Source organism: Leptodactylus fuscus, chromosome 7, assembly GCF_031893055.1.
Source record: "Leptodactylus fuscus isolate aLepFus1 chromosome 7, aLepFus1.hap2, whole genome shotgun sequence".
In the NCBI taxonomy this organism is placed as follows: Eukaryota; Metazoa; Chordata; class Amphibia; order Anura; family Leptodactylidae; genus Leptodactylus; species Leptodactylus fuscus.
Genome location: NC_134271.1, coordinates 147,113,445 through 147,141,000, shown reverse-complemented (window position 1 = coordinate 147,141,000; position 27,556 = coordinate 147,113,445). Strand labels below are relative to the sequence as shown.

General features: G+C 46.4%; 2 protein-coding genes across 2 annotated transcripts in view; one reads left to right on the top strand and one right to left on the bottom strand.

The window, feature by feature from the left end:
- LOC142213428 (Fc receptor-like protein 5) overlaps positions 1-27,556 on the top strand; it is a 145,280-nt gene that overhangs the window by 102,405 nt on the left and 15,319 nt on the right. The gene's annotated exons all lie outside the window — the stretch shown is intronic.
- LOC142213429 (Fc receptor-like protein 3) lies at positions 992-27,095 on the bottom strand. Its single transcript, XM_075281746.1, has 7 exons — positions 27,013-27,095; positions 26,798-26,910; positions 9,185-9,205; positions 7,105-7,362; positions 6,755-7,015; positions 3,906-4,187; positions 992-1,122 (listed from the first exon to the last, which is right to left on the bottom strand). The coding sequence occupies exons 1-7, from the start codon at positions 27,093-27,095 to the stop codon at positions 992-994; spliced, it is 1,149 nt and encodes a 382-aa protein (XP_075137847.1).

Here is a 27,556-nt window from a genome sequence, read left to right as displayed (position 1 = left end):
GGGTGAATGGTGTGTATGCGGCTTAAATGTGAACTAGCCGCCAAGCAGGTTTCACTCCAGTTAATTTCACTGGGTGAATGGGTGTGTACAGCTCTTAATGTGGATTAGCTGCAGTAGCCGTGCACCAGTAACCTACACTGGGGGACTGCACCAGAGTTTAGGCTGCAGCCCAGGCTGCCAGGGGTTAAACGTCACCCCTGGTCAGAAAACACAAAACAAGACTCCTTAACCACTAGGAGTAGCAGTGGCGGAAGACAAAGCGATAGGCAAAATAGAGAAACCACACCTGCTGCAATGCCACGAGCTGGGACAGCGTCTTCTGCTCCCAAACCATAGTTTGGAGCTGGCAGTTCAGGATTTTACAGGTTCTACCTAAATGTTCCCAGAATAGAGACAGAGGTATCCCCACACAGAGGCCTAACCTGTCACCTAAGATTGCTGGAACCTAGCCCTGCGGTGTCATTCCCCGGTTTGAGTTTAAGTGTGAGCGCTGGGTGGCGGAAACTCAAACTATTTAAAGGGAAGTCCCTGCCCAGCAGGGCGGTTACTGTGACCTCACCGGGCATGCTCAGTGTGGCAAAAACAGGACTTAACCTCCGAGCAGCTCCAAAATGTCTGCACATGCTCAGTAGGGGGAAAACTGGACATATACTCCAGTCGCCTCACTGCATGAGGGTGAGGGAGAGAGTCGGACTGAGCCGCAGGTGACACTGTGCGCCGGGACGGAAACCTGCGAGACCCAATCCTAGCAGTTGATAAGGGATGAGAGTGAGGTAGAAGGTTCCCGGCCTGCTAGTTCATTCTTCATATGCGAGGACAAACTTTCCCAAAAAATTGGCACCAATACCCTGTCTGGCCAACCCAGCTCAGATGCTAAGGTCCAAACTCAATAGCAAAGTCCACTACTGAGCTCTGACCTTGCCGTAACCGCAAGAGCTGAGAGGCGTAAGTGGGCTGTGGCACAGGACTGTGAAACACCAAACGCAGTGCTTTAAACAGCGAAGTAAGCATAGCCGACTCCGCCTTGCACCATTTCTTTAATGAGGTGATCCAGGCCAATGCTCTTCCAATGAGCAAAGGCCACCTTAGATTTCTCTTCTGGGAAGAGACTACGACACGCCTCTATGTATGAGTCACACTGGTGAATGAATCCCCGACATGCCCGTGGTCACCCACGTACCGCTCTGGAGGCAGGAGAGGACATGATGACACCGCAGGGGTCAGCAGATTACCCACCAACTGAGCCATTGCCTGAACTAAACCTTGAGGCAGGGCAGAAAGGTCAATTGGGGTAGTTGGTGGAGATTGCTGCAACTGATGCTCCACCGCACTCAGGCATGTGTTCAGGCTGCTCACAAGATTCACTAATTGCTAACGTGAATCAATTATGTGGCGGGGCTCTAGCCTACTGTTACGGTCAGCAGGCTATCTTAAAAAATCTAAAATAAACAATAGCCTGTGGAGCCCAACTGGGCCTTGAACCACAGGGCACCCTGGTGTGAACAAGGCCCGACAGTTAGCTTCACTTCTGGGCTATACCACCAACTGAGAGGGAGCTGCCTCTGCAGCATAGAGCAGCCGCAAATTAATGCTAAAGTCTTAGCGGTTACTTCACTGCCAGACAAACACAAACAAACTATGACTGTGTGCTCCCAGTAGCTTCCTGGGTTGCACCCACTACAATTACCTGCTGTGCAGCACCACAAGTAGCAGCCTGACTAAGGTAGGAGATTCCCACAATTGTATCTAAGGGTGGAGTTTCTCACTACCTACCTAACTAAGGCAGCTTGCTGCTAAACCTAATGTCTTGCACAGACATGCACAATTTGGAATTGAGGCTAGAGCCCCAGGCTGCCAAACCTGCCCCCTTAAATGGGGGAAGGCAGGCCTGAACAGCCAGCCCAGGTGCCCAAGCCAGGTGCTCATAAGCTGACACCACTGTCAGTCAGCGGACTGACCATGCCCAAAGGCTGCAAGGCAATTAACCCATGCTATGCTGAACTCCCAGCAACAAGGAGGGAATGACAGTGTATTAAGGCGCCACAACAGAGGAATGGGCTGCGACCCAATCCCCTGGCTGCATCTGCCGCACTGTCCTAACACTGTGTTTGCCCTAGAGAGCTAGAAATTTGATGGTTTAGTTCCTAGAAGTGCTAACAGTGTTCTGCACTACGTTTTATAGATAAGTCCCTATGAGCCCTAAGATTATTCTACACTATGTTTCATAGATAGGTTCCTCGGAGCCCTAAGAGTATTCTACACTATGTTTTATAGATAGGGTCCTAGGAGCCCTGACAGTATTATACACTATGTTTTATAGATAGGTTCCTAGGAGCCCTAAAAGTATTCTACACTATGTTTTATAGATAGGTTCCTAGGAGCCCTGACAGTTTCATACACTATGTTTTATAGATAGGTTCCTAGGAGTCCTAAGAGTATTCTACACTATGTTTTATAGATAGGGTCCTAGGAGCCCTAAGAGTATTCTACACTATGATTTATAGATAGGGTCCTCGGGGCCCTGACACTGTTCTACACTATGTTTTATAGATAGGTTCCTAGGAGCCCTGACAGTGTTCTACACTATGTTTTATAGATAGGTTCCTAGGAGCCCTGACAGTATTCTACACTATGTTTTATAGATACATTATTAGGAGCCTTAAGAGTGTTCTACACTATGTTTTAAAGCGGTTCATACCAAACTTGTCTGTGACAAATCTGGGACCCAAGCCAGATAAACCGGAAATGAGTCCTGAGAGATTTGTCCATCTTTAATCCTAATCTATCTATCTTTTGTTCTAGATTGATGCTGGGGTCTGGTGACAATCCTTTTGATAACATCAGTGACTATGGATTACTGTCACTGAAAATGGCCTGACTAAAACATAACCTTCTCTTAAAAAATGTTGGCTCCCAATGTGGCATCAATAATTGTATATTTTTTGATCACTGAAAAGTAAATTCTCTAATTTGCAATTCTCGGGTCAGGAGACCTCTATAATGACCTCTGTTTGGGTATTACTGTAGAAAATAATGAAGTTACAACATTTCTTCACAGGAAACCACAAGTGAGTAATATGATTTTGGAAACATTTATTTACCACCATGTCTACAAAATAAAAATTGTACCCAGGATGAGAAAAACCTTTTCTGGTGATAAGACTTCTTATTATAAATCTAGAGAAATTGACTAAAGATTAAAGGATAGAGGCTATACAGAATGGATTCCCACAAGATCTAAGAAACTCAAAAATAAATTCTATTTACAATGTATGAGTGCTATAATCCAGGCACACCACCTATCGGTTTTTCCACTAACGTACCAATTTCCAAAAATCAGGAATATTTTGTACAGATAATAGAGTTCCTATAATTTGGCCATGTGACCAACATACATGATGTCACTTCCTGAGTAGAGAAAGTGAAGTTCCTTCTGAAAGAAAACAGCCATGTCTTATAATCCTAGATAACCCTTTTAACACCAAGCTTAATGGAATTTCTCAGGTTTTCGAGCAACCAATGGGCTGGCCAGGGTGGGTGTGAAAGGAAAAAAAAAAAAAAAAAAAACATACTCACGAGTCACTCACATATGTCATGGGTTCCTAAGCTGTGTTTGAGTAGGTCATTGTTTGGTCTTAGTGGTCATGTGAGCCTCATGGCTTCTGATAGCATGGCCCCAGAACCTGACGGAAAAGGGACCATGGGTGGACAATGGAGCACTGGAGATGGGAGAGTATGTTTCTTTTTTTTTCTTTTACACTCACCATGGCCACCCTACAGATTGCTCCAAATTTTGGACAGCCCTTTTAAGTGCACAGTCAAAACTAATTTTCTTCAATTATACTACAGTATGAAACCTTATGGTTGGTCTCATTTAGATCACATACAATTTTATGGTTGCCTACCTTGTATCTGAATAGCCAACTCATAACTTCTCCTTGTTGAACTATTGGTTGAGGTTTTAACCTCACATATATAATTCCCAGAATCCTCCACCTGAGCAGACTGAATTTCATATTTATCCGATGAACTGAATCTTTGAACGGTCCATCCATCTTTGTAGAAGGCAAACTGCAGTTCTGTAGGCTTTACGAACGGACTAAGAGTCGTGTTACACGTCAGGGACATTGGATCTCCTTTGATCGTTAAATTTTTAATTAGAGTAATTTTTGGTTGTGAGAGTAGATCTAAAAAAAGATGGTGAGAAAATAAATTAAGGGGGTTATGCTGTTATGGACACTTATCCCCTTCCAACAGGTGTCCGGGGCTAGGGGCCAGACCACCAGATCACACAAAGCACTGCTTCTCCACTCACAAAGAGGATTTAGGGGGACTTTTGATCCCTTGTTCTTTGATTGTAAGGGGACCCATCCAAGCAGGCCCTATAAGGGAAGGTAGGTGGAGACAATAGGTGGCAATTGCAATTGGTGGCATAGTAGAACAGGGCAATAGTGTGTTTTTGTGATCCTAAAATGGTGGATCTTCAAGTTACATTTGAAGGACTTGATGGGGGCGAGGGCAGCCTTATGAAGTGTGGCAGAGAGTTACAGAGTACGGGGGATGATCGGGAGAAGTCTTGGAGGTGGTTGTATGGAAAACAGATAAGAGCAGAGTGAATAAGGTCCTGTGAGGATCGGAGATTCCATGTGGGAAGGTAGCAGGCATGAGATTAGGTCAGAGATACAGTCCTATGAAAAAGTTTGGGCACCCCTATTAATCTTAATCATTTTTAGTTCTAAATATTTTGGTGTTTGCAACAGCCATTTCAGTTTGATATATCTAATAACTGATGGACACAGTAATATTTCAGGATTGAAATGAGGTTTATTGTACTAACAGAAAATGCGCAATATGCATTAAACCAAAATTTGACCGGTGCAAAAATATGGGCACCTCAACAGAAAAGTGACATTAATATTTAGTACATCCTCCTTTTGCAAAGATAACAGCCTCTAGTCGCTTCCTGTAGCTTTTAATCAGTTCCTGGATCCTGGATGAAGGTATTTTGGACCATTTCTTTCTACAAAACAATTCAAGTTCAGTTAAGTTTGATGGTCGCCGAACATGGACAGCCCGCTCTCAAATGATCTGAAAACAAAGATTGTTCAACATAGTTGTTCAGGGGAAGGATACAAAACGTTGTCTCAGAGATTTAACCTGTCAGTTTCCACTGTGAGGAACATAGTAAGGAAATGGAAGACCACAGGGACAGTTCTTGTTAAGCCCAGAAGTGGCAGGCCAAGAAAAATATCAGAAAGGCAGAGAAGAAGAATGGTGAGAAGAGTCAAGGACAATCCACAGACCACCTCCAAAGAGCTGCAGCATCATCTTGCTGCAGATGGTGTCACTGTGCATCGGTCAACTATACAGCGCACTTTGCACAAATAGAAGCTGTATGGGAGAGTGATGAGAAAGAAGCCGTTTCTGCACGTACGCCACAAATAGAGTTGCCTGAGGTATGAAAAAGCACATTTGGACAAGGCAGCTTCATTTTGGAAACAAAAATTGAGTTGTTTGGTTATAAAAAAAGGCGTTATGCATGGCGTCCAAAAAGAAACAGCATTCCAAGAAAAACACTTGCTACCCACTGTAAAATTTGGTGGAGGTTCCATCATGCTTTGGGGCTGTGTGGCCAATGCCGGCACCGGGAATCTTGTTAAAGTTGAGAGTCGCATGGATTCCACTCAGTATCAGCAGATTCTTGAGAATAATGTTCAAGAATCAGTGACGAAGTTGAAGGTACGCCGGGGATGGATATTTCAGCAAGACAATGATCCAAAACACCGCTCCAAATCCTCAGGCATTCATGCAGAGGAACAATTACAATGTTCTGGAATGGCCATCCCAGTCCCCAGACCTGAATATCATTGAACATCTGTGGGATGATTTGAAGCGGGCTGTCCATGCTCGGCGACCATCTAACTTAACTGAACTTGAATTGTTTGTCCAAAATACCTTCATCCAGGATCCAGGAACTGATTAAAAGCTACAGGAAGCGACTAGAGGCTGTTATCTTTGCAAAAGGAGGAGGTACTAAATATTAATGTCACTTTTCTGTTGAGGTGCCCATACTTTTGCACCGGTCAAATTTTGGTTTAATGCATATTGCACATTTTCTGTTAGTACAATAAACCTCATTTCAATCCTGAAATATTACTGTGTCCATCAGTTATTAGATATATCAAACTGAAATGGCTGCTGCAAATACCAAAATATTTAGAACTAAAAATGATTAAGATTAATAGGGGTGCCCAAACTTTTTCATAGGACTGTATATGGAGGGGACCGGTTGTGGGTGGTTTTGTATGTCATAACTAATATCTTAAGTTGAATTTTTTGGGCAATGGGCAACCATTGAAAGGATTGGCAGAGGCAGCCATGGTTCTGTTAGACAAAGGAAGGAAAGTTACGAGAGATAGAGCTTGTGAGTGTCTGTTAGATTGTTGCAAGCAGAACGTACATTCCATAGGGCACCTACGCAAGGAGCTGAATGGATGGAAGTGGAGGGATAAGGTTAATGGGCAACCATTTTTTTAAAAAAAAAGCTGAGACAAGTTGCTAAATTTTTAATTTTGATAAAAAAACAAAACTTGGAAATTTTGGGTCAAAATTTGTTTAAAACTGGTTCACTCATCTGTAATCTGAAAAAAACCATTGTATATTAAATTCTGCTGTGCAAGTTAACAAATTTAGCAAAATGTATACAACTGTTACCCATAAAATTAATATACTCAATAAAAAATCCTGGACTTACCCTCCACAGATACAGAAACTTCATCTTCATGTTGGTAAGAGAATCCATAATGATAGACTTCTTTTCTACATCCGTATGTCCCGGCAGTCGTCCTGTCTACAACTCTAATATAATATTCTCCATTATCTGACCAGTCTGTGATGTTTCTCTTATCTTTGTAAAATCTTGTCCGTCCTCCAGGGTATCCAGGATAGTGGTGACATCTTATATATATCTCATCTCCTTCATAGACATATAGAGGGGTCTGCAGGATGACCCAATCTGTAATATAAAGTTATATTGGATGTAGAGACATATATGATCATCTTATTACCTTGTCTGTATATTTATGATCAGGTAGATTTACTCACCATGACTAACATCCAGTCTAGCGGGGTCACTTACTTCTCCAGGTCTGGTCTGACATTGGTAACTTCCACCATGTGATATAGTAGCATTCTGTATTATATAGGATTTTCCATTGTATACTTGCTTGCTGTCTTTGTACCATATATAATACATCCCCTCTGCTATAGTAGATGCCACATCACAGGTCATTGTTATCTGCTCTGATGTAAAGATTTTCTTGTAGTCTGGAGTGAAGGTCACCACAGGTCTGATGGCGGCTCCTATAAGACATCACGTGTCATACAGGGGAATTGTAGTCACAATGAACTGCACATTGTGTCTAACTCTGCAAAGTACAGATGAAAATGATACAGAGGAGTTGTAGACACAGTGGGGGGATTTATCAATACCAGTGTTCTGTACTCCAGTCTATTAGGATAACCTTACTGTGCTACTTCAAAATTCCAAAATTAAGCATTTGAGTGGAAGAAATGGGTCTAGGAGTTTTCATGACAGAGAGCTTTCACCAACTCGGTCCATTTGGAGTTGCTTTACCCATATGTTTATACATGATATAGCACAGCCTGGCCACAGCTACAGTTATCCACTGTCTGCTGAATTGCTCACCCAGGCCTTGAGCACTGTGTTTCAGTTCCTGCCTTTAGGGGGCACTTGTCCTTTGAGACGTTGTAACACTTGTAGTCAGTTCTCAGTCCTGCACCTGTGGGCTCTTTAAGATAACTTTCTCCTAAGGTACTTCCTAGTTTACAAGTTCCCGAGATAGTGTTTCCTCTGTTGCTACCTTTCCTGGTTACTTGTATATTGACCCTTGGCTTAATTCCTGACTTTTTCCCTGTTTTCTGATCTCTGCTCTGCCTGACACCAGTGTCTGACATCAGCTTGTCCCTGACCATCACACCCAGCGCTGCACCTCCCATGAGGCGACCTGAAGCAAGCGCTTCAGGCGGCGCTATGTCAGGACCCCAGGGAGGGCGGCATTTTTGATTACCTAAGCCAGTCCAGGACAAGCTGTCCTGGACTGGCTTAGCACCGAGCGGTGGTTTGGGGAGGCCACTGGAGCAGCGCTGCTCCAGCAGCCTCCCCTCACGCTCAGGCAGAGAGCAGGTCCTATCCGTGCCTGCTCTCTGCCTGCGAACGGCACTAAGCCTCGCCCCCTTCACGCCACCATGCCCCCTTCGCTTGACCACACCCCTTCACTCTGCCTCCTCCTCCTGGGGGGGCAGCTTTCTGTAGTTCGCCTCGGGCGGCGAAAGGGGTAGGTTCACCCCTGATCACACCAGTGCTGCCCATTCCTGACTGCTCATGTATTCTGCTGCCTAGACTTCTGAATACCTGGAATACTCTCTTGTCTGACATACTCTATTGTCTCTTAGCCTGCTTAAGCATCCACTACTAATGATGGGACCACTCCTAGAGATAGCAACCTGGCAGTCTCCCCAAAGTTAAAATCCCTGTACTTGGGTAAAATGTGAATACAGTGGAGGCTACTAAGACAATGCCCTGGCCCGAAGTTGAACTGGTTTGGTAGTACATTGGGTCTACACCCCCTGCCCGTTATATACAGGAATAGCATATCATTTTTTTTTTTTTTTTTTTTTTTTCTTATGGTAGAGTTGGAAGGGACCTCAAGAGCCATCGGGTCCAACCCCCTGCAAGTGCAGGTTTTCCTAAATCATCCCAGCTATATGTTTATCCAGATTCCGCTTGAAGATTTCCATTGATGGAGCGCCCACCACCTCCCGTGGCAGCCTATTCCACTCTCTCACTCCCCTCACTGTCAGAAAGTTTTTCCTAATGTCTAATCTGTATCTCTTTCCCTTTCGTTTCATCCCATTGCTTCTTGTACTTCCTTGTGCTAATGAGAATAGGGGAGATCCCTCTGCACTGTGACTACCTTTCAGATATTTGTAGACTGCTATTAAATCTCCCCTCAGCCTTCTCTTCTGCAAACTAAACAATCCCAGTTCTTTTAGCCATGACAATGCATCATGTTCAGAACTCACACAACGGAATGTATGACACAATGGACATCCTTATATAAGTTTTTATTTTATAAAATAAAGAATAATAGAAGAAACTTACCTTCTTGTATGAGAACCAGCCCTATAAACAGAATAGAAGAAGAGTTATCAGATATAATATAGTCCTCAAAAGCAAAGAAGTAATTCCAGCACCGACCAGGCAAAGATGTATTAAAAAATAACTTTTATTCTTTGTCCATTAAAAACATTGTCATATCCACAGAAACTTGAAAAAAGATGTGAAGTATAACATCGCTACGCGTTTCGGAACTTGTCTTGTTCCTTCCTCATGGCATGGCATAATATAGTCCTGGTACATTTCTACATTGGAAGTTATTACAGGTTAGGGTCACCATTAGTATTGTTACACTTGTGTAAGTATAATAGAAATTTCTTCAAGTTTTAGACGTCACTTATCAGAATTCTTAGTTTTGTGAGTCTGCCATTCCTACCCCATTCCTGACACTATCTGGAGCTTATGATTGTTTTCTACAAAGGAAAACCCATTGGTATCGCCGCGTCGGTAGCTGCCTGAATTATGAAAGAAATCATATTATTTACCTGGACAGTTAAGGCTGTAAAAAAATTTGGGAATTTCTGTTTTGAGTTCGTACCACCTCCCAAAAAAAAGAATATAAAGGAATCTTAAAGTCCTACATAAAAGTGACACCAATAAGAATCAAGAAAACTAACATGGCTAAAATGAAAGAGTTTAAAAAGTTATAAATCTCAGAATAAGGCGACATCAAAAAGTTTTTGATTTTCTTTTTAAACTAGCATTTCGATTTGTGGCCTTCAAGGTTTCAAGTAGGTACCATGCAATGAATCCAATGGGTAAAGCCCGGTGCCCCATTTTCTTGTGGCAGCAGAAATACGCTGTCGGCTCTGCCCGATGGCGGAGCTGACTGCGCATGCCTAGAAGTTTAAAGCCCAGCGCCGGAAGAAGACACAAGGAGAGGCGTTCCAGAAGAAGACAGAGGCGTGGCTGGAGATTTCTCTTGCTGCATTGTTGGCGCCCCCAGTGCTGCAAGAGAATTCATTTGCATACAGAAGAAAACCGGGATTTCTACCGAACGGCGAAGACATCTAAAGGTAGGAGAAGAATAGCCTTTCTTTAGGCTATTCCTATGTGTTAGGGAGAAAAAAAGGGAGTCCAATGATTGGATCCAGTATATATATGACATGATATGGTTCTCCATAAGACAGTATTTACATGACATGATATGGTTATGGTTCACCACCAGATAATAAAAGACACGAAGTTCATTGTACTTACAGAGTAGTAACATGGATGACTCTGTGGACATGTTGGATGGAGGAGACAATGCTTCTGAACTTACAAGCAGAAGTTCATTTCTGTTTACAAGAAGGGGGAGGGTAAAGCTGGTGAAATATTTATTGGGAGAATAAGTAAATTGGGTAAGGGGCTGACTCATCACAACCATGCCAGTGAATTATTCCCTGCATGTAGCTAAAGGCTTGTGACCCTGCTGGAAGGGTTTCTCTTATACCATGTTCCCCCAAAAATAAGACAGTGTCTTATATTAAATTTTGGTTCTAAAGATATGCTCTGTCTTATTTTCAGGGGATGTCTTATTATTATTATTTATTTTTTGTACTGCTGCCACCACTGTGCTATGCTGAGATGTGCTTGCTGTGCAAAGACTGTATGAAGAAAAACATTGCACCCGGCTGATCGCTGTGCGCAGTTCTCCGTGTGTACAGGAAAGCTGGCTGCTGCCGCTGCTATGATACCATATATTGTATCCACTGTTCATGCTGCTGTGGGATGAGCTGAGAGAGTGGACCCCCCCCCCCCCACACACCGCACACGATGCTTACCATAGTGTATGCACAGCGGGCATCTCCCAGCTCATCCTACAGCAGCAGGAACAATGGATACAACATATCGCAGCCACATCAGCAGCCGGCATACCTGTGTACATGGAACATTGCGCACAGTGTTCAGCTGGCTGAAATGTTTTTCTTCACACAATCTTTGCACAGAAAGATTATTACCGTATTATTGGGGGATGTCTTAGTTTTGGGGCATGTCTTATATTAAGCAATTCAACAAAAAATCTGCTATGTCTTACTTTCAGGGGATGACTTATTTTCGGGGAAACAGGGTATCTCCTTCTCCATATATGACTTAACCAAAATTTCTCATTTGTAGGCAAGTCATTCACATGGCCAGATTAGATATATTCAGTATAATACAGCCATATTCCATACATAATAAATAATGGCACTATATTATATATGGAAACAGAGCGTTCATTTATTCTCTTTGTATAAAAAAGTCTATTTCATGATGCCAGAACATAAAATACAATGCCAGAGCATGAAACAGGCACAACGATTGTTGGTTTAGACACTGCTGCATCTATACAGAAATAATCCCACCACTTACATACACATGTCCTCCCGTACCTGTCCTGGTGTCATGATCAAACATGTGTATAGGGAATAAGTGTCATATTGATGGGGACGAATCACTGGGACCCCAAGTATTTGGGAGAACAGGGAACAAAGAAGTTACCCTATATCCTCCCTGAGTATGAAGCACCAGTACTGTTACGCAGATCTGAGTTGAAATCGGGACATACCTCCCTCCAACCGGGACCGCGGGACATGTCACCCGCGGAAATCGGAACAGTTGGGAGGTATGGTTTACGCCGTGTGCAGGCTCCCTTACTCTTTTCTAACCAACACAAGTGTCTTATCCTTCTGCTGTCCTCAATGCTGTGCCTGTTGTGGCCTCTTTTACCCCAGTTACCACACAAGTTATGGTTACCTCCCAAAATAGTTGTCCCACCAGAAACAATGGTGCCATATAAATAGTGCTCCCAAAGATTATGGTCCCAGTTCCTATAGTATATTGTGTTCCACATGGTTATAGTGAATTACACAAGGAATGTCCCACCTCCTTTGTGCTCCGCAAACTATTGATGTCAACTTTGGTGTCATTCAGTGATCGTCTCAGTGTCCCCAAAAAGTAATGTTCTCTTGAGGCCCCACAAAGTAACAATGCCCTATCTGTGCACCCACACAGTAATAATACCCCCTTTGTGCCCCCAAAAAGGTAATAATTAGAGATGAGCGAGTAGTGTTTGATCGAGTAGGTGTTTGATCGAATACTACGGTATTCGATCAAACACTACTCGATCGAACACTACTAGCTGTTCGAAGTTTAAGGTTCAATGCAGAACCAGCGTTGTTCTTGGAACACTGGTTCTTCTCTTACCTTTAGAAGTCTTCTCCGTGCGGCGTCCCCACGGCGTCTTCCGGCTGTAATTCACTCTGCCTAGGCATCCGGCCTAGGCAGAGCCGACTGTGCATGCGCAGTCAGCTCTGCTCAGGTGTCGGGCCTGGGCAGAGCCGACTGCACATGACCACGCATGCGCAGTCGGCTCTGCCTAGGCCGGATGCCTAGGCAGAGTGAATTACAGCCGGAAGACACCGCGAGGACACTGCGCCGGGAGAAGACTTCAAGGAGAATCCAGCCCGACCGTCACTCGTGAACTAGGTAAGTATAATTTTATCAAATTTTGCGTACCCCTGAAACGAGCATTTTCCCCCATAGACTATAATGGGGTTCGAACAGTGTGGGGCTGTTTGAATCGGATTTCGAACCTCGGACATTTTAGTCGCTCATCTTTAGTAATAATGATCTCCGTTATGTCCAACACATAGCAAAATAGCCACCTTTACATCCACTAAAAAGTATGGCAATAATTCCCTCTTAGGGTCCATTCACACGGCGTTACGCGGCGCTCATTATGTGCTTATTTTGGCACGGAGCAGCACGTAACGCTAGCGTATACACCGCATTTGCGACCGTAAACGCCGCACCGTAAACGCCGTGTGAATGAACCCTTAGGGCTCGTTCACATCTGCATCCCGGCCTCCATTCTGCAGGTTTCTGTTTCCTGCCTGAAACCGAACAGGAGACGGAAACTTGCAGGCATTTTTCAAACCATGGGCTTGAAAAGTGTCCGGCCGTGAGCGCCGGTGAGCGTTTTGTGCTCTCCGCGGCGAAAACATTTTTTTTTTTTAACCAGACACAAAGTCAGACATGCAGGACTTTGTGTCTGGTTAAAAAAAAATGGTTTCGCCGTGGAGAGCACAAAACGCTCACCGGCGCTCACAGCCGGACACGGTCTGTCAGGTTTTCGTCTTCTATCTGCTGCAAACGGAAACCTGACAGACAGAGATCGGGCGCAGATGTGAATGAGCCGTTAGACTATAGTGGTATCTCCGTTGGGTTTGTACTGAACCAAGTGGAGAGAAAAGTCCTCCATGCAGGACTTTTCTCTCTGTCGAAGCTCATATGTTATAGGATTTATAGGACATGATTTTTATGAACGGAACAATCCTTTTATTATTGGAAATGCCCACTTTGTTATCTACCTACAGATAGAGAGGGTTTTCACATGCCCTTGTGCTGGGTGTGGAGTGCCTTGGTTTATATATATATCTTAATAATATTATAAAGGTGAAAGTATGTGTGTTTGGATGTTTGTGTGTTTGGATGTTTGGATGTTTGTTCCTCAATCACACCTAAAGAGGCAAACAAATTTACCTGAAATTTAACACATACATACCTTGGGTCCCAGATTGAACGATAGGCTACTTCGTATCCCCGTACTCCACCGGAATTCACGTCCGCCGACGGTGATTCTCAATTCAGCGTTCGCTCAAGGACCTGAGAGATGTCATCCCAGACACTTCAGCTGCAGGACCTGAGATGACGTCATCCCAGGCCCTTCATCCGCTCACCCCATTGGCTGGCGCTGCTCTGTGTGGGCGGAGCTATCGGGCGCACAGCAAACAAACCAACATGGCGTCGCTGTGCGCTCCGTAACGGCTGTGCACCAGGGAGACATGCAGGGCTCGCCGCCAGATCACCCTATGCTGCCACGGACAGGGACAGGCTCGCCTGCGCCGATGTCAAGAAAGCCTGCTGTCCCGCACCGCCTGCGGCCTACAGAGTCTGCAGGTCAGTCGGGTATCTAGCGCTCAGCCACACTATGTCTGCGTTCGCACACCATCATTCCACACCAGTGCACTACATGTCATGCCAGTGGAGTTAGGCTATTTTAGGGAGGGGGGCCTGCTAAACGGGGGGGGGGGGGTACAAGGAGTGCCTCACAGGTGCGGGGCCATGGGGAGGGGGACTGCATAAAAAAGGGGGGGAAGATTAATCTGGGGTGCCGCAGAACAGGGGGGGGGTGTTGGGGGTACAAGGGGTGCCCCACAGGTGCGGGGTCATAGGAGGGGGGGACTGCATGAAAAAGGGGGGGCAAGGTTAATCTGGGGGGACTGCATGAAAAAGGGGGGGCAAGGTTAATCTGGGGTGCCTCCGGGGTCACAGGTGTGGGGGGCGGAGTCACAGGGGAGGAAAGAGGGCCGAGGTCGCGCAGGAGGGGTGATGGAAAGGGGGCCAGGAAGGAGAGGAGGTAAACACTTCCAGCGGGCCGCACGGGGTCGGTAACACGGGGACAGGCGGCATGAGGAAGGGGGAAAAAGGGGGCCCAGAGTAGGTAACACGGAAGAAGGGGGCATGGTGTTAGGGGGGGAAGGGGGCCTGTTCCTGGGGAACAAAGGGGAACGGGGTAGCTGGAAGAAGTAACCCCAAGGGGAAGCGAGTAGGGAGAAAGGGGGGTTGCGGGCGCCAGGAAGGAGAGAAGGTAAACAGTTCCAGCGGGCCGCAAGATTGGCCCCGAGGGTCCATGGACCCTCAGGTGTAGGAAGCGCCCGCTGCGGACAAAAGACAAAGGAACAAGCCTGCGCTCCGCTCCAGGTGCGTCCCGCAGGGGGTCAGGGTTCCGCGGACGAAGTCGCGGGTAAAAGCTAATATATATATATATATATATTAGAGATGAGCGAACAGTGTTCTATCGAACTCATGTTCGATCGGATATTAGGCTGTTCGGCATGTTCGAATCGAATCGAACACCGCGTGGTAAAGTGCGCCATTACTCGATTCCCCTCCCACCTTCCCTGGCGCCTTTTTTGCTCCAATAACAGCGCAGGGTAGGTGGGACAGGAACTACGACACCGGTGACGTTGAAAAAAGTAGGCAAAACCCATTGGCTGCCGAAAACATGTGACCTCTAATTTAAAAGAACAGCGCCGCCCAGCTTCGCGTCATTCTGAGCTTGCAATTCACCGAGGACGGAGGTTTCCGTCCAGCTAGCTAGGGCTTAGATTCTGGGTAGGCAGGGACAGGCTAGGATAGGAAGGAGAAGACAACCAACAGCTCTTGTAAGAGCTAAATTCCAGGGAGAAGCTTGTCAGTGTAACGTGGCACTGACGGGCTCAATCGCCGCAACCCAGCTTTCCCAGGATCCTGAATGGAATACACTGTCAGTGTATTCCCGTATACCCGATATATACCCCGATACCCGTTCCAACGGTGTGCCCCCCCACCTTCACCCCAGAAATACCCTGCAAGTCCCCTAGCAATAGAATTGGGGCTATATACACCCACAATTTTTACTACTGGTATACAGTGCCATTGTCTGACTGGGAATTCAAAGAATATATTGGGAATACAAATACCCTCATTTCTTGCTACTGCCATATAGTGCCAGTTTCTGACTGGTAATTCAAAGAATATATTGGGGTTACGTGCACCCACAATTTTTACTACTGGTATACAGTGCCATTGTCTGACTGGGAATTCAAAGAGTATATTGGGAATACAAATACCCTCATTTCTTGCTACTGCCATATAGTGCCAGTTTCTGACTGGGAATTCAAAGAATATATTGGGGTTACGTGCACCCACAATTTTTACTACTGGTATACAGTGCCATTGTCTGACTGGGAATTCAAAGAATATATTGGGGTTATAAATACCCTCATTTCTTGCTACTGCCATATAGTGCCAGTTTCTGACTGGTAATTCAAAGAATATATTGGGGTTACGTGCACCCACAATTTTTACTACTGGTATACAGTGCCATTGTCTGACTGGGAATTCAAAGAGTATATTGGGAATACAAATACCCTCATTTCTTGCTACTGCCATATAGTGCCAGTTTCTGACTGGTAATTCAAAGAATATATTGGGGTTACGTGCACCCACAATTTTTACTACTGGTATACAGTGCCATTGTCTGACTGGGAATTCAAAGAATATATTGGGGTTATAAATACCCTCATTTCTTGCTACTGCCATATAGTGCCAGTTTCTGACTGGTAATTCAAAGAATATATTGGGGTTACGTGCACCCACAATTTTTACTACTGGTATACAGTGCCATTGTCTGACTGGGAATTCAAAGAGTATATTGGGAATACAAATACCCTCATTTCTTGCTACTGCCATATAGTGCCAGTGTCTGACTGGGAATTCAAAGAATATATTGGGGTTACGTGCACCCACAATTTTTACTACTGGTATACAGTGCCATTGTCTGACTGGGAATTCAAAGAATATATTGGGGTTATAAATACCCTCATTTCTTGCTACTGCCATATAGTGCCAGTTTCTGACTGGTAATTCAAAGAATATATTGGGGTTACGTGCACCCACAATTTTTACTACTGGTATACAGTGCCATTGTCTGACTGGGAATTCAAAGAGTATATTGGGAATACAAATACCCTCATTTCTTGCTACTGCCATATAGTGCCAGTTTCTGACTGGGAATTCAAAGAATATATTGGGGTTACGTGCACCCACAATTTTTACTACTGGTATACAGTGCCATTGTCTGACTGGGAATTCAAAGAATATATTGGGGTTATAAATACCCTCATTTCTTGCTACTGCCATATAGTGCCAGTTTCTGACTGGTAATTCAAAGAATATATTGGGGTTACGTGCACCCACAATTTTTACTACTGGTATACAGTGCCATTGTCTGACTGGGAATTCAAAGAGTATATTGGGAATACAAATACCCTCATTTCTTGCTACTGCCATATAGTGCCAGTTTCTGACTGGTAATTCAAAGAATATATTGGGGTTACGTGCACCCACAATTTTTACTACTGGTATACAGTGCCATTGTCTGACTGGGAATTCAAAGAATATATTGGGGTTATAAATACCCTCATTTCTTGCTACTGCCATATAGTGCCAGTTTCTGACTGGTAATTCAAAGAATATATTGGGGTTACGTGCACCCACAATTTTTACTACTGGTATACAGTGCCATTGTCTGACTGGGAATTCAAAGAGTATATTGGGAATACAAATACCCTCATTTCTTGCTACTGCCATATAGTGCCAGTGTCTGACTGGGAATTCAAAGAATATATTGGGGTTACGTGCACCCACAATTTTTACTACTGGTATACAGTGCCATTGTCTGACTGGGAATTCAAAGAGTATATTGGGAATACAAATACCCTCATTTCTTGCTACTGCCATATAGTGCCAGTGTCTGACTGGGAATTCAAAGAATATATTGGGGTTACGTGCACCCACAATTTTTACTACTGGTATACAGTGCCAATTTCTAACTAGGAATTCAAAATGCGCAAGGCTCCCGGAAAGGGACGTGGACGAGGCCGTGGGCGAGGTCGGGGGAATGGTTCTGGGGAGCAAGGTAGCAGTGAAGCCACAGGGCGTCCCGTGCCTACTCCTGTGGGGCAGCAAGCATTGCGCCACTCCACAGTGCCAGGGTTGCTTGCCACATTAACTAAACTGCAGGGTACAAACCTTAGTAGGCCCGAGAACCAGGAACAGGTCTTGCAATGGCTGTCAGAGAACGCTTACAGCACATTGTCCAGCAGCCAGTCAGACTCTGCCTCCTCTCCTCCTATTACCCAACAGTCTTGTCTTCCTTCCTCCCAAAATTCCGAAGCTTTACAGAACAATAACCCAAACTGTCCCTGCTCCCCAGAGCTGTTCTCCGCTCCTTTCATTGTCCCTCAACCTGCCTCTCCACGTCACGATTCCACGAACCTAACAGAGGAGCATCTGTGTCCAGATGCTCAAACACTAGAGTCTCCTCCATCTCCGTTCGATTTGGTGGTGGATGACCAGCAACCCACCCTCATCGACGATGATGTGACGCAGTTGCCGTCAGGGCATCCAGTTGACTGGCGCATTGTGCGGGAGGAGGAGATGAGACAGGAGTTGGAAGAGGAAGTGGTGGATGATGAGGACACTGACCCGACCTGGACAGGGGGGATGTCAAGCGGGGAAAGTAGTGTGGATGTTGAGGCAGGTGCAGCACCAAAAAGGGTAGCTAGAGGCAGAGGCAGAGGTCAGCAGCTTAGGCGAAGCCAGGCCACACCCGGAATCTCCCAAGATGTTCCAGTTCGTACCCAGCCCCGAAAAACTCCCACCTCGAGGGCACGTTTCTCGAAGGTGTGGAGTTTTTTCAAGGAATGCGCCGAGGACAGATATAGTGTTGTCTGCACAATTTGCCTCTCGAAATTGATTAGGGGCTCTGAGAAGAGCAACCTGTCCACCACTTCAATGCGCCGTCATTTGGAATCCAAGCACTGGAATCAGTGGCAGGCAGCAACGGCAGGACAAAGGCCGCCTGCCGTTCACGCCACTGCCACTGCCTCTGCCTCTGCCTCTGCCACTGCCACTGCTGACTGTGCTGGCGATGCACTCCAGAGGACGAGCCAGGACACCACTTCATCTGCCTCCGCCACTTTGTTGACTTCTACCTCATCCTCCCCTGGTCCTGTCTTATCTCCTTCTCCTGCACCATCAAAGGCACCATCAGGCGTTTCTTTACAACAACCCACCATCTCTCAGACATTGGAGCGGCGGCAGAAATACACTGCTAACCACCCACACGCGCAAGCCTTGAACGCCAACATCGCTAAACTGCTGGCCCAGGAGATGTTGGCGTTCCGGCTTGTTGAAACTCCCGCCTTCCTGGACCTGATGGCAACTGCGGCACCTCGCTATGCCGTCCCTAGCCGTCACTACTTCTCCCGGTGTGCCGTCCCCGCCTTGCACCAGCACGTGTCACTCAACATCAGGCGGGCCCTTAGTTCCGCGCTTTGCACAAAGGTCCACTTGACCACCGACGCGTGGACAAGTGCATGCGGACAGGGACGCTACATTTCACTGACGGCACACTGGGTAAATGTAGTTGAGGCTGGGACTGCTTCCCAAACTGGCCCGGTGTACCTCGTCTCCCCGCCTAACATTCCTGGCAGGGACACGAGAAGAACACCCCCCTCCTCCTCCTCCTCTACCGCCTCCTCCTCCGCCTCCTCCTCCGCCACCGCCTCCTCCTCCGCTGTTAGATTGACCCCAGCTACGAGTTGGAAACGTTGCAGCACTGGCGTTGGTAGACGTCAGCAGGCTGTGCTGAAGCTGATCAGCTTGGGGGACAGACAGCACACTGCCTCCGAGGTGAGGGATGCCCTCCTCGATGAGACGGCAATATGGTTTGAGCCGCTGCACCTGGGCCCAGGCATGGTCGTTTGTGATAACGGCCGGAACCTGGTAGCAGCTCTGGAGCTTGCCGGACTCCAACATGTTCCATGCCTGGCCCACGTCTTCAACCTAGTGGTGCAACGTTTCCTAAAGAGCTACCCCAATGTTCCAGAGCTACTGGTGAAAGTGCGGCGCATGTGCGCCCACTTTCGCAAGTCGACAGTAGCCGCTGCTAGCTTAAAATCTCTCCAGCAACGCCTGCATGTGCCACAACACCGGCTTTTGTGCGACGTCCCCACACGCTGGAACTCAACGTTTCAGATGTTGAATAGAGTGGTTGAGCAGCAGAGACCTTTGATGGAATACCAGCTACAAAACCCTAGGGTGCCACAAAGTCAGCTGCCTCAGTTTCACATCCATGAGTGGCCATGGATGAGAGACCTTTGTGACATCCTACGGGTCTTTGAGGAGTCCACAAGGAGGGTGAGCTCTGAGGATGCGATGGTGAGCCTTACAATCCCGCTCTTGTGTGTTCTGAGAGAATCCCTGATTGACATCAGGGATAACTCAGATCACACAGAGGAGTTAGGGATAGCATCCGATCCGTCACAGCTGGAGAGTAGGTCCACACATCTGTCCGCTTCACTGCGTTTAATGGAGGAGGAGGAGGAGGAGGAGGAGGAGGAGGAAGAAGAGTTGTCCGATGATGTGATGGTGATACAGGAGGCTTCCGGGCAACTTCGAATCGTCCCATTGTTGCAGCGCGGATGGGTAGACATGGAGGATGAGGAGGAAATGGAGATTGAACTTTCCGGTGGGGCCAGAGGAGTCATGCCAACTAACACTGTGGCAGACATGGCTGAGTTCATGTTGGGGTGCTTTACAACCGACAAGCGTATTGTCAAAATCATGGAGGACAACCAGTACTGGATCTTTGCTATCCTTGACCCCCGGTATAAAAACAACATCTCGTCTTTTATTCCGGTAGAGGGGAGGGCCAATCGCATCAATGCTTGCCACAGGCAATTGGTGCAGAATATGATGGAGATGTTTCCAGCATGTGACAGTGGCGGCAGGGAGGGCAGTTCCTCCAGTAGGCAACCAAGTTCTCACCGGTCCACACAAACGAGGGGCACACTGTCTAAGGTCTGGGACACCTTGATGGCACCCCCTCGCCAAAGTGCCGCCACGGAGGGTCCTAGTGTCACCAGGCGTGAGAAGTATAGGCGCATGTTGCGGGAATACCTTTCCGACCACAGCCCTGTCCTCTCCGACCCCTCTGCGCCCTACACGTATTGGGTGTCGAAGTTGGACCTGTGGCTTGAACTTGCCCTATATGCCTTGGAGGTGCTGTCCTGTCCTGCCGCCAGCGTCCTATCTGAGAGGGTGTTCAGTGCAGCCGGTGGCATCATCACTGACAAGCGCACCCGTCTGTCAGCTGAGAGTGCCGACCGGCTCACTTTGATAAAAATGAACCACCACTGGATAGAGCCTTCATTTTTGTGCCCACCTGTGTAAAGCACCCCAACATGAAACTCCATGTCTGTACTCAACCTCTCCAATTCCTCCGCATCCTCATACTCATCCACCATAAGCGTTGCACAATTCTGCTAATACTAGGCTCCCTCCAACATGATTTCCCCCAACTCTGCTGGTTAGAGGCTCCCTCCACCCTGATTTCCACCAACTCTGCTGGTTAGAGGCTCCCTCCACCCTGCTTTCCCACAACTCTGCTGGTTAGAGGCTCCTTCCACCATGAATTTGCCCAAACTGGGCTGTTTAGAGGCTCCCTCCACCATGAATTGGTCCAAACTGGGCTGGTTAGAGGCTCCCTCCACCATTAATTGGTCCAAACTGGGCTGGTTAGAGGCTCCCTCCACCATGAATTTGCCCAAACTGGGCTGTTTAGAGGCTCCCTCCACCATGAATTTGCCCAAACTGGGCTGTTTAGAGGCTCCCTCCACCATGAATTGGTCCAAACTGGGTTTTTTAGAGGCTCCCTCCACCATGAATTGGTCCAAACTGGGGTGGTTAGAGGCTCCCTCCACCATTAATTGGTCCAAACTGGGCTGGTTAGAGGCTCCCTCCACCATGAATTGGTCCAAACTGGGCTGGTTAGAGGCTCCCTCCACCATGAATTGGTCCAAACTGGGGTGGTTAGAGGCTCCCTCCACCATTAATTGGTCCAAACTGGGCTGGTTAGAGGCTCCCTCCACCATTAATTGGTCCAAACTGGGCTGGTTAGAGGCTCCCTCCACCATGAATTTGCCCAAACTGGGCTGTTTAGAGGCTCCCTCCACCATTAATTGGTCCAAACTGGGCTGGTTAGAGGCTCCCTCCACAATTAATTGGTCCAAACTGGGCTAATTAGAGGCTCCCTCCACCATGAATTGGTCCAAACTGGGTTTTTTAGAGGCTCCCTCCACCATGAATTTGCCCAAACTGGGCTGTTTAGAGGCTCCCTCCACCATGAATTGGTCCAAACTGGGCTGGTTAGAGGCTCCCTCCACCATGAATTTCCCAAAACTTGGCTGTTTAGAGGCTCCCTCCACCATTAATTGGTCCAAACTGGGCTGGTTAGAGGCTCCCTCCACCATGAATTGGTCCAAACTGGGGTTTTTAGAGGCTCCCTCCACCATGAATTGGTCCAAACTTGGCTGTTTAGAGGCTCCCTCCACCATGAATTGGTCCAAACTGGGGTGGTTAGAGGCTCCCTCCACCATTAATTGGTCCAAACTGGGCTGGTTAGAGGCTCCCTCCACCATTAATTGGTCCAAACTGGGCTGGTTAGAGGCTCCCTCCACCATGAATTTGCCCAAACTGGGCTGTTTAGAGGCTCCCTCCACCATGAATTTGCCCAAACTGGGCTGGTTAGAGGCTCCCTCCACCATGAATTGGTCCAAACGGGTTTTTAGAGGCTCCCTTCACCATGAATTGGTCCAAACTTGGCTGTTTAGAGGCTCCCTCCACCATGAATTGGTCCAAACTGGGGTGGTTAGAGGCTCCCTCCACCATTAATTGGTCCAAACTGGGCTGGTTAGAGGCTCCCTCCACCATTAATTGGTCCAAACTGGGCTGGTTAGAGGCTCCCTCCACCATGAATTGGTCCAAACTGGGGTTTTTAGAGGCTCCCTCCACCATGAATTGGTCCAAACTTGGCTGTTTAGAGGCTCCCTCCACCATTAATTGGTCCAAACTGGGCTGGTTAGAGGCTCCCTCCACCATGAATTGGTCCAAACTGGGTTTTTTAGAGGCTCCCTTCACCATGAATTTGCCCAAACTGGGCTGTTTAGAGGCTCCCTCCACCATGAATTGGTCCAAACTGGGTTTTTTAGAGGCTCCCTCCACCATGAATTGGTCCAAACTGGGCTGGTTAGAGGCTCCCTCCACCATGAATTGGTCCAAACTGGGGTGGTTAGAGGCTCCCTCCACCATTAATTGGTCCAAACTGGGCTGGTTAGAGGCTCCCTCCACCATTAATTGGTCCAAACTGGGCTGGTTAGAGGCTCCCTCCACCATGAATTTGCCCAAACTGGGCTGTTTAGAGGCTCCCTCCACCATTAATTGGTCCAAACTGGGCTGGTTAGAGGCTCCCTCCACAATTAATTGGTCCAAACTGGGCTAATTAGAGGCTCCCTCCACCATGAATTGGTCCAAACTGGGTTTTTTAGAGGCTCCCTCCACCATGAATTTGCCCAAACTGGGCTGTTTAGAGGCTCCCTCCACCATGAATTGGTCCAAACTGGGCTGGTTAGAGGCTCCCTCCACCATGAATTTCCCAAAACTTGGCTGTTTAGAGGCTCCCTCCACCATTAATTGGTCCAAACTGGGCTGGTTAGAGGCTCCCTCCACCATGAATTGGTCCAAACTGGGCTGGTTAGAGGCTCCCTCCACCATTAATTGGTCCAAACTGGGCTGGTTAGAGGCTCCCTCCACCATGAATTTGCCCAAACTGGGCTGGTTAGAGGCTCCCTCCACCATGAATTGGTCCAAACTGGGTTTTTTAGAGGCTCCCTCCACCATGAATTTGCCCAAACTGGGCTGGTTAGAGGCTCCCTCCACCATGAATTGGTCCAAACTGGGCTGGTTAGAGGCTCCCTCCACCATGAATTTGCCCAAACTGGGCTGTTTAGAGGCTCCCTCCACCATTAATTGGTCCAAACTGGGCTGGTTAGAGGCTCCCTCCACCATGAATTTGCCCAAACTGGGCTGTTTAGAGGCTCCCTCCACCATGAATTGGTCCAAACTGGGTTTTTTAGAGGCTCCCTCCACCATGAATTGGTCCAAACTGGGCTGGTTAGAGGCTCCCTCCACCATGAATTTCCCAAAACTTGGCTGTTTAGAGGCTCCCTCCACCATGAATTGGTCCAAACTGGGCTGGTTAGAGGCTCCCTCCACCATGAATTTCCCAAAACTTGGCTGTTTAGAGGCTCCCTCCACCATGAATTGGTCCAAACTGGGCTGGTTAGAGGCTCCCTCCACCATTAATTGGTCCAAACTGGGCTGGTTAGAGGCTCCCTCCACCATGAATTGGTCCAAACTGGGTTTTTTAGAGGCTCCCTCCACCATGAATTTGCCCAAACTGGGCTGTTTAGAGGCTCCCTCCACCATGAATTGGTTCAAACTGGGCTGGTTAGAGGCTCCCTCCACCATTAATTGGTCCAAACTGGGCTGGTTAGAGGCTCCCTCCACCATTAATTGGTCCAAACTGGGCTGGTTAGAGGCTCCCTCCACCATGAATTTGCCCAAACTGGGCTGGTTAGAGGCTCCCTCCACCATGAATTGGTCCAAACTGGGTTTTTTAGAGGCTCCCTCCACCATGAATTTGCCCAAACTGGGCTGGTTAGAGGCTCCCTCCACCATGAATTGGTCCAAACTGGGGTTTTTAGAGGCTCCCTCCACCATGAATTTGCCCAAACTGGGGTGTTTAGAGGCTCCCTCCACCATGAATTTGCCCAAACTCTGCTGGTTAGAGGCTCAATCCACCCTGATTTTCAAAACAAATGTTGGTGCCAACCTCAACTTACTACAAGGGCCAAATTCACTGCTGGTGACAAGCTCTCCTCACTGCAAGTGCCAAATACACATGTTTCAAGGTGTTTTCCTACTGTCAGAGAGGTGGTATTGAGTGTGTAAAGTGTGTAGTTGTTAGGCTGTGATGTTGGGGTAATAGAGGGTCTTTGGTGTGTTAGATGCCCCCAGACATGCTTCCCCTGCTGTCCCAGTGTCATTCCAGAGGTGTTGGCATCATTTCCTGGGGTGTCATAGTGGACTTGGTGACCCTCCAGACACGGATTTGGGTTTCCCCCTTAACGAGTATCTGTTCCCCATAGACTATAATGGGGTTCGAAACCCGTTCGAACACACGAACATTGAGCGGCTGTTCGAATCGAATTTCGAACCTCGAACATTTTAGTGTTCGCTCATCTCTAATATATATATATATATATATATATATATATATATATATATTGCTTCACAGTGAGCACCTGTTACCTGTTCACACTGGGATCTTAACCATTTTTGTATGGATTACATAGTCAGGAGTGGTTTCCTCCATGGTTTGACTAGCACGCCCATCCAATTGCACAGGTTTATCCAATTGAAATAGTATATATATATATATGCTCCACTTCCCCCATCTGCCTTAGCCTATTTTGAAGTAGAGTGCGCTCTGGACCCTGCTCACCCTGTGTTCACACTGTAGACCTGTCCAGGTCCAAGAGAGGTCTGTGTGTTTTGGTAGGTTCCCATCTATATGAGGTCGCCTTGTCGTGGCAGGTACAGGACTTGATACTATTTGATGAAATTTGTATAACCAAGTCCCTCTATATTATTTAGCACATTAGGTGTTTTTACATCAGTATTGCCCTTTAGGGTTTTCACCTGCCCTTGTGCGGAGTGCCCTGCATTTTTTGTATTTTTACAGATGAATCGATATGAAGCATACAGAAAATCTACAATTAATATACCGTTATTATTACTGCTAATCTTTCACCATTTTCCTTCCTTCCTCTCCTTTTGTAATCTATAGGAAGGTTCTGGCAGAAAGATACAACTTCTCCTGTTAGTCTGGGCAGCGTTGTCTCCATCCATCATGTCCACAGAGATGTCCGTCTTATTACTCTGTAAGTACAATGATCTTCATGTATATTCTTATCTCTATGTGGTTGTTACATAATGTCTTATAAGTACCAGCTAGAAGTGTAAGTTGTTACAAGTGTGTCCATGTCCACCGCACCTTGTCTTATCTACATTCTATCCCCTTTATAGTATGTGAGCCTGTATCACTATTGTGGTGTTACATTCTATGTATTATTGGCTAATTTTAGCACTAGGTGGAATTTTCTTTTCTTTACAATTTGGGGTACAGAGGACATTATAGCGGTGGTCTCATTTGGAAATAATTTTTTCGCACTCCTTAATATGGTCCATGAAATTCCCTCAGCTAATGGTCAAAGAGCACAGCAACTCCCAAAAAATTTGGCACTTGTGTACATTATATGAAAACCTTAATGATTTCTGTATGTAATACTTCATATCGGTTGTAGAGACAGATCAGAGGAGCCGAACATTTCCTTCTCCTACGATGCACAGCTGAAGGCTGGAAATGCTGGTAGTGACCACTAGGGGTGTAATGGAGAACCTGTAGGGTTAGAAGAATCCTTGTAACAGAAGAATTGTTCAAAGAGGAGATCCACTCTGCACTAGGTCCACACCTGCATATGGGTTTCTGTTCTGAAAATAGGACTTTCCTCTCCGCATTTTTCAGACGGAAACCTGGCAGACCCTATTATAGAAACTCTCAGGCAAACTGTTTTTTAAGTGGATTGCGTTTGTCTTTCAGGTCCCCAAGGGAATCCAAAAAACCCAATCCACTTAAACACTTATTAGCAGGAACCCGTGGATTTCTATAATGGGGTCCGCTGGGTTTCCACTTGGTTTTTGCCTGAAAAATGCGGAGATGAAAGTCTTGCTTGCAGAACTTCTCTCTCCACATTTTTCAAGCGGAAAGAGGAACGGGATTCCCAAATGGAACGTAGCTATCTATAGTTTAATCTATAATAAACCTATCATCTATCTATGTACAGTTTAATAATCTATAATAAACACATGTATTCAGACTATATGTAATATAATTTAACTTTTTTTTTTTTTTTTTTTTTTTTCTTTCCCCATTTTATAGTGTCAGTCCTCATGAATGTGGGTAAGTTACCAGAACAGTATTTTTGGCAAACATGAAGTAGATGAATTGGAGGTCAAACTTTGAAGTATCTGATTTGCAATCTTCATATCATGACTCACCTGGAAGATCATCTCCCTGGATGTGAAGTAACGCTGAGATCTGATGGGATTGTTCCTTGTTGCTTTCTGGGAGTTCCACTACAAAGTGATGATCCCGGCAGCTCCAGTCTATCCTGTGGGTTAAAGCCTATTGTGCCCGGTTATTAGCATTACTATAGGAGAGATCTATGTAGAGCCCTACTAGGACCTTCCCTCTCAATCCTATGACCACCTACTGTATATCTCCATGTCTGTACTTGCTGGTGGGAGGATGTCTGTAACTCCATAGTTTTAGCTTTGCTTGTCTTTGTTTTTTCATGTTTTGCACTAAAAGGAAGGCAAATGGGGGTCAATGTAAGAGTTAAACAGGTCCACTAAGAAGGTTGGGAATAAGCTAATTTTCTGTCCTGGGCTTCAATCACTTTCCTGACATCCAGATAGGTTACACATCTGCGATTTAAGTTATCTGAGAAGTCAGAGGAGGCTTCGTCCAACTTTGTCCCCTAATCTGCTTAAATGTGGAGCGGAGAGAAAAGTCTTGCAAACAGGACTTTTATCATCGCATTTTTTTTTTTGAGCGAGAGCCCTGCAGACCCCATTATAGGTTTCTGTGGGTAATCCCTTTTTAAGCAAATTGGGTCTCGATTTTTGTGTCTCGAAGAACGGAAACCTGAGCCCATACATGAACATGGCATTAGATGATGGCGGTTGTTTTTATAAGCACCTCACACTAGTTGCTATATTATAATTTTTTTTTTTTAATTCCCCCCCCCCCCCCCC

Coding starts and splice junctions, on each gene's coding strand:
- LOC142213429 (XM_075281746.1), bottom strand. CDS start 27,095: ATGAAAAAACAAAGACAAGCAAAGCTAAAACTATGGAGTTACAGACAT. Junction 26,911..27,012: donor TACAGACATGGAGATATACA/GTAGGTGGTCAT, acceptor TTTAACCCACAG/GATAGACTGGAGCTGCCGGG. Junction 1,123..3,905: donor GTTGGCTATTCAGATACAAG/GTAGGCAACCAT, acceptor ACTCATACATAG/AGGCGTGTCGTAGTCTCTTC.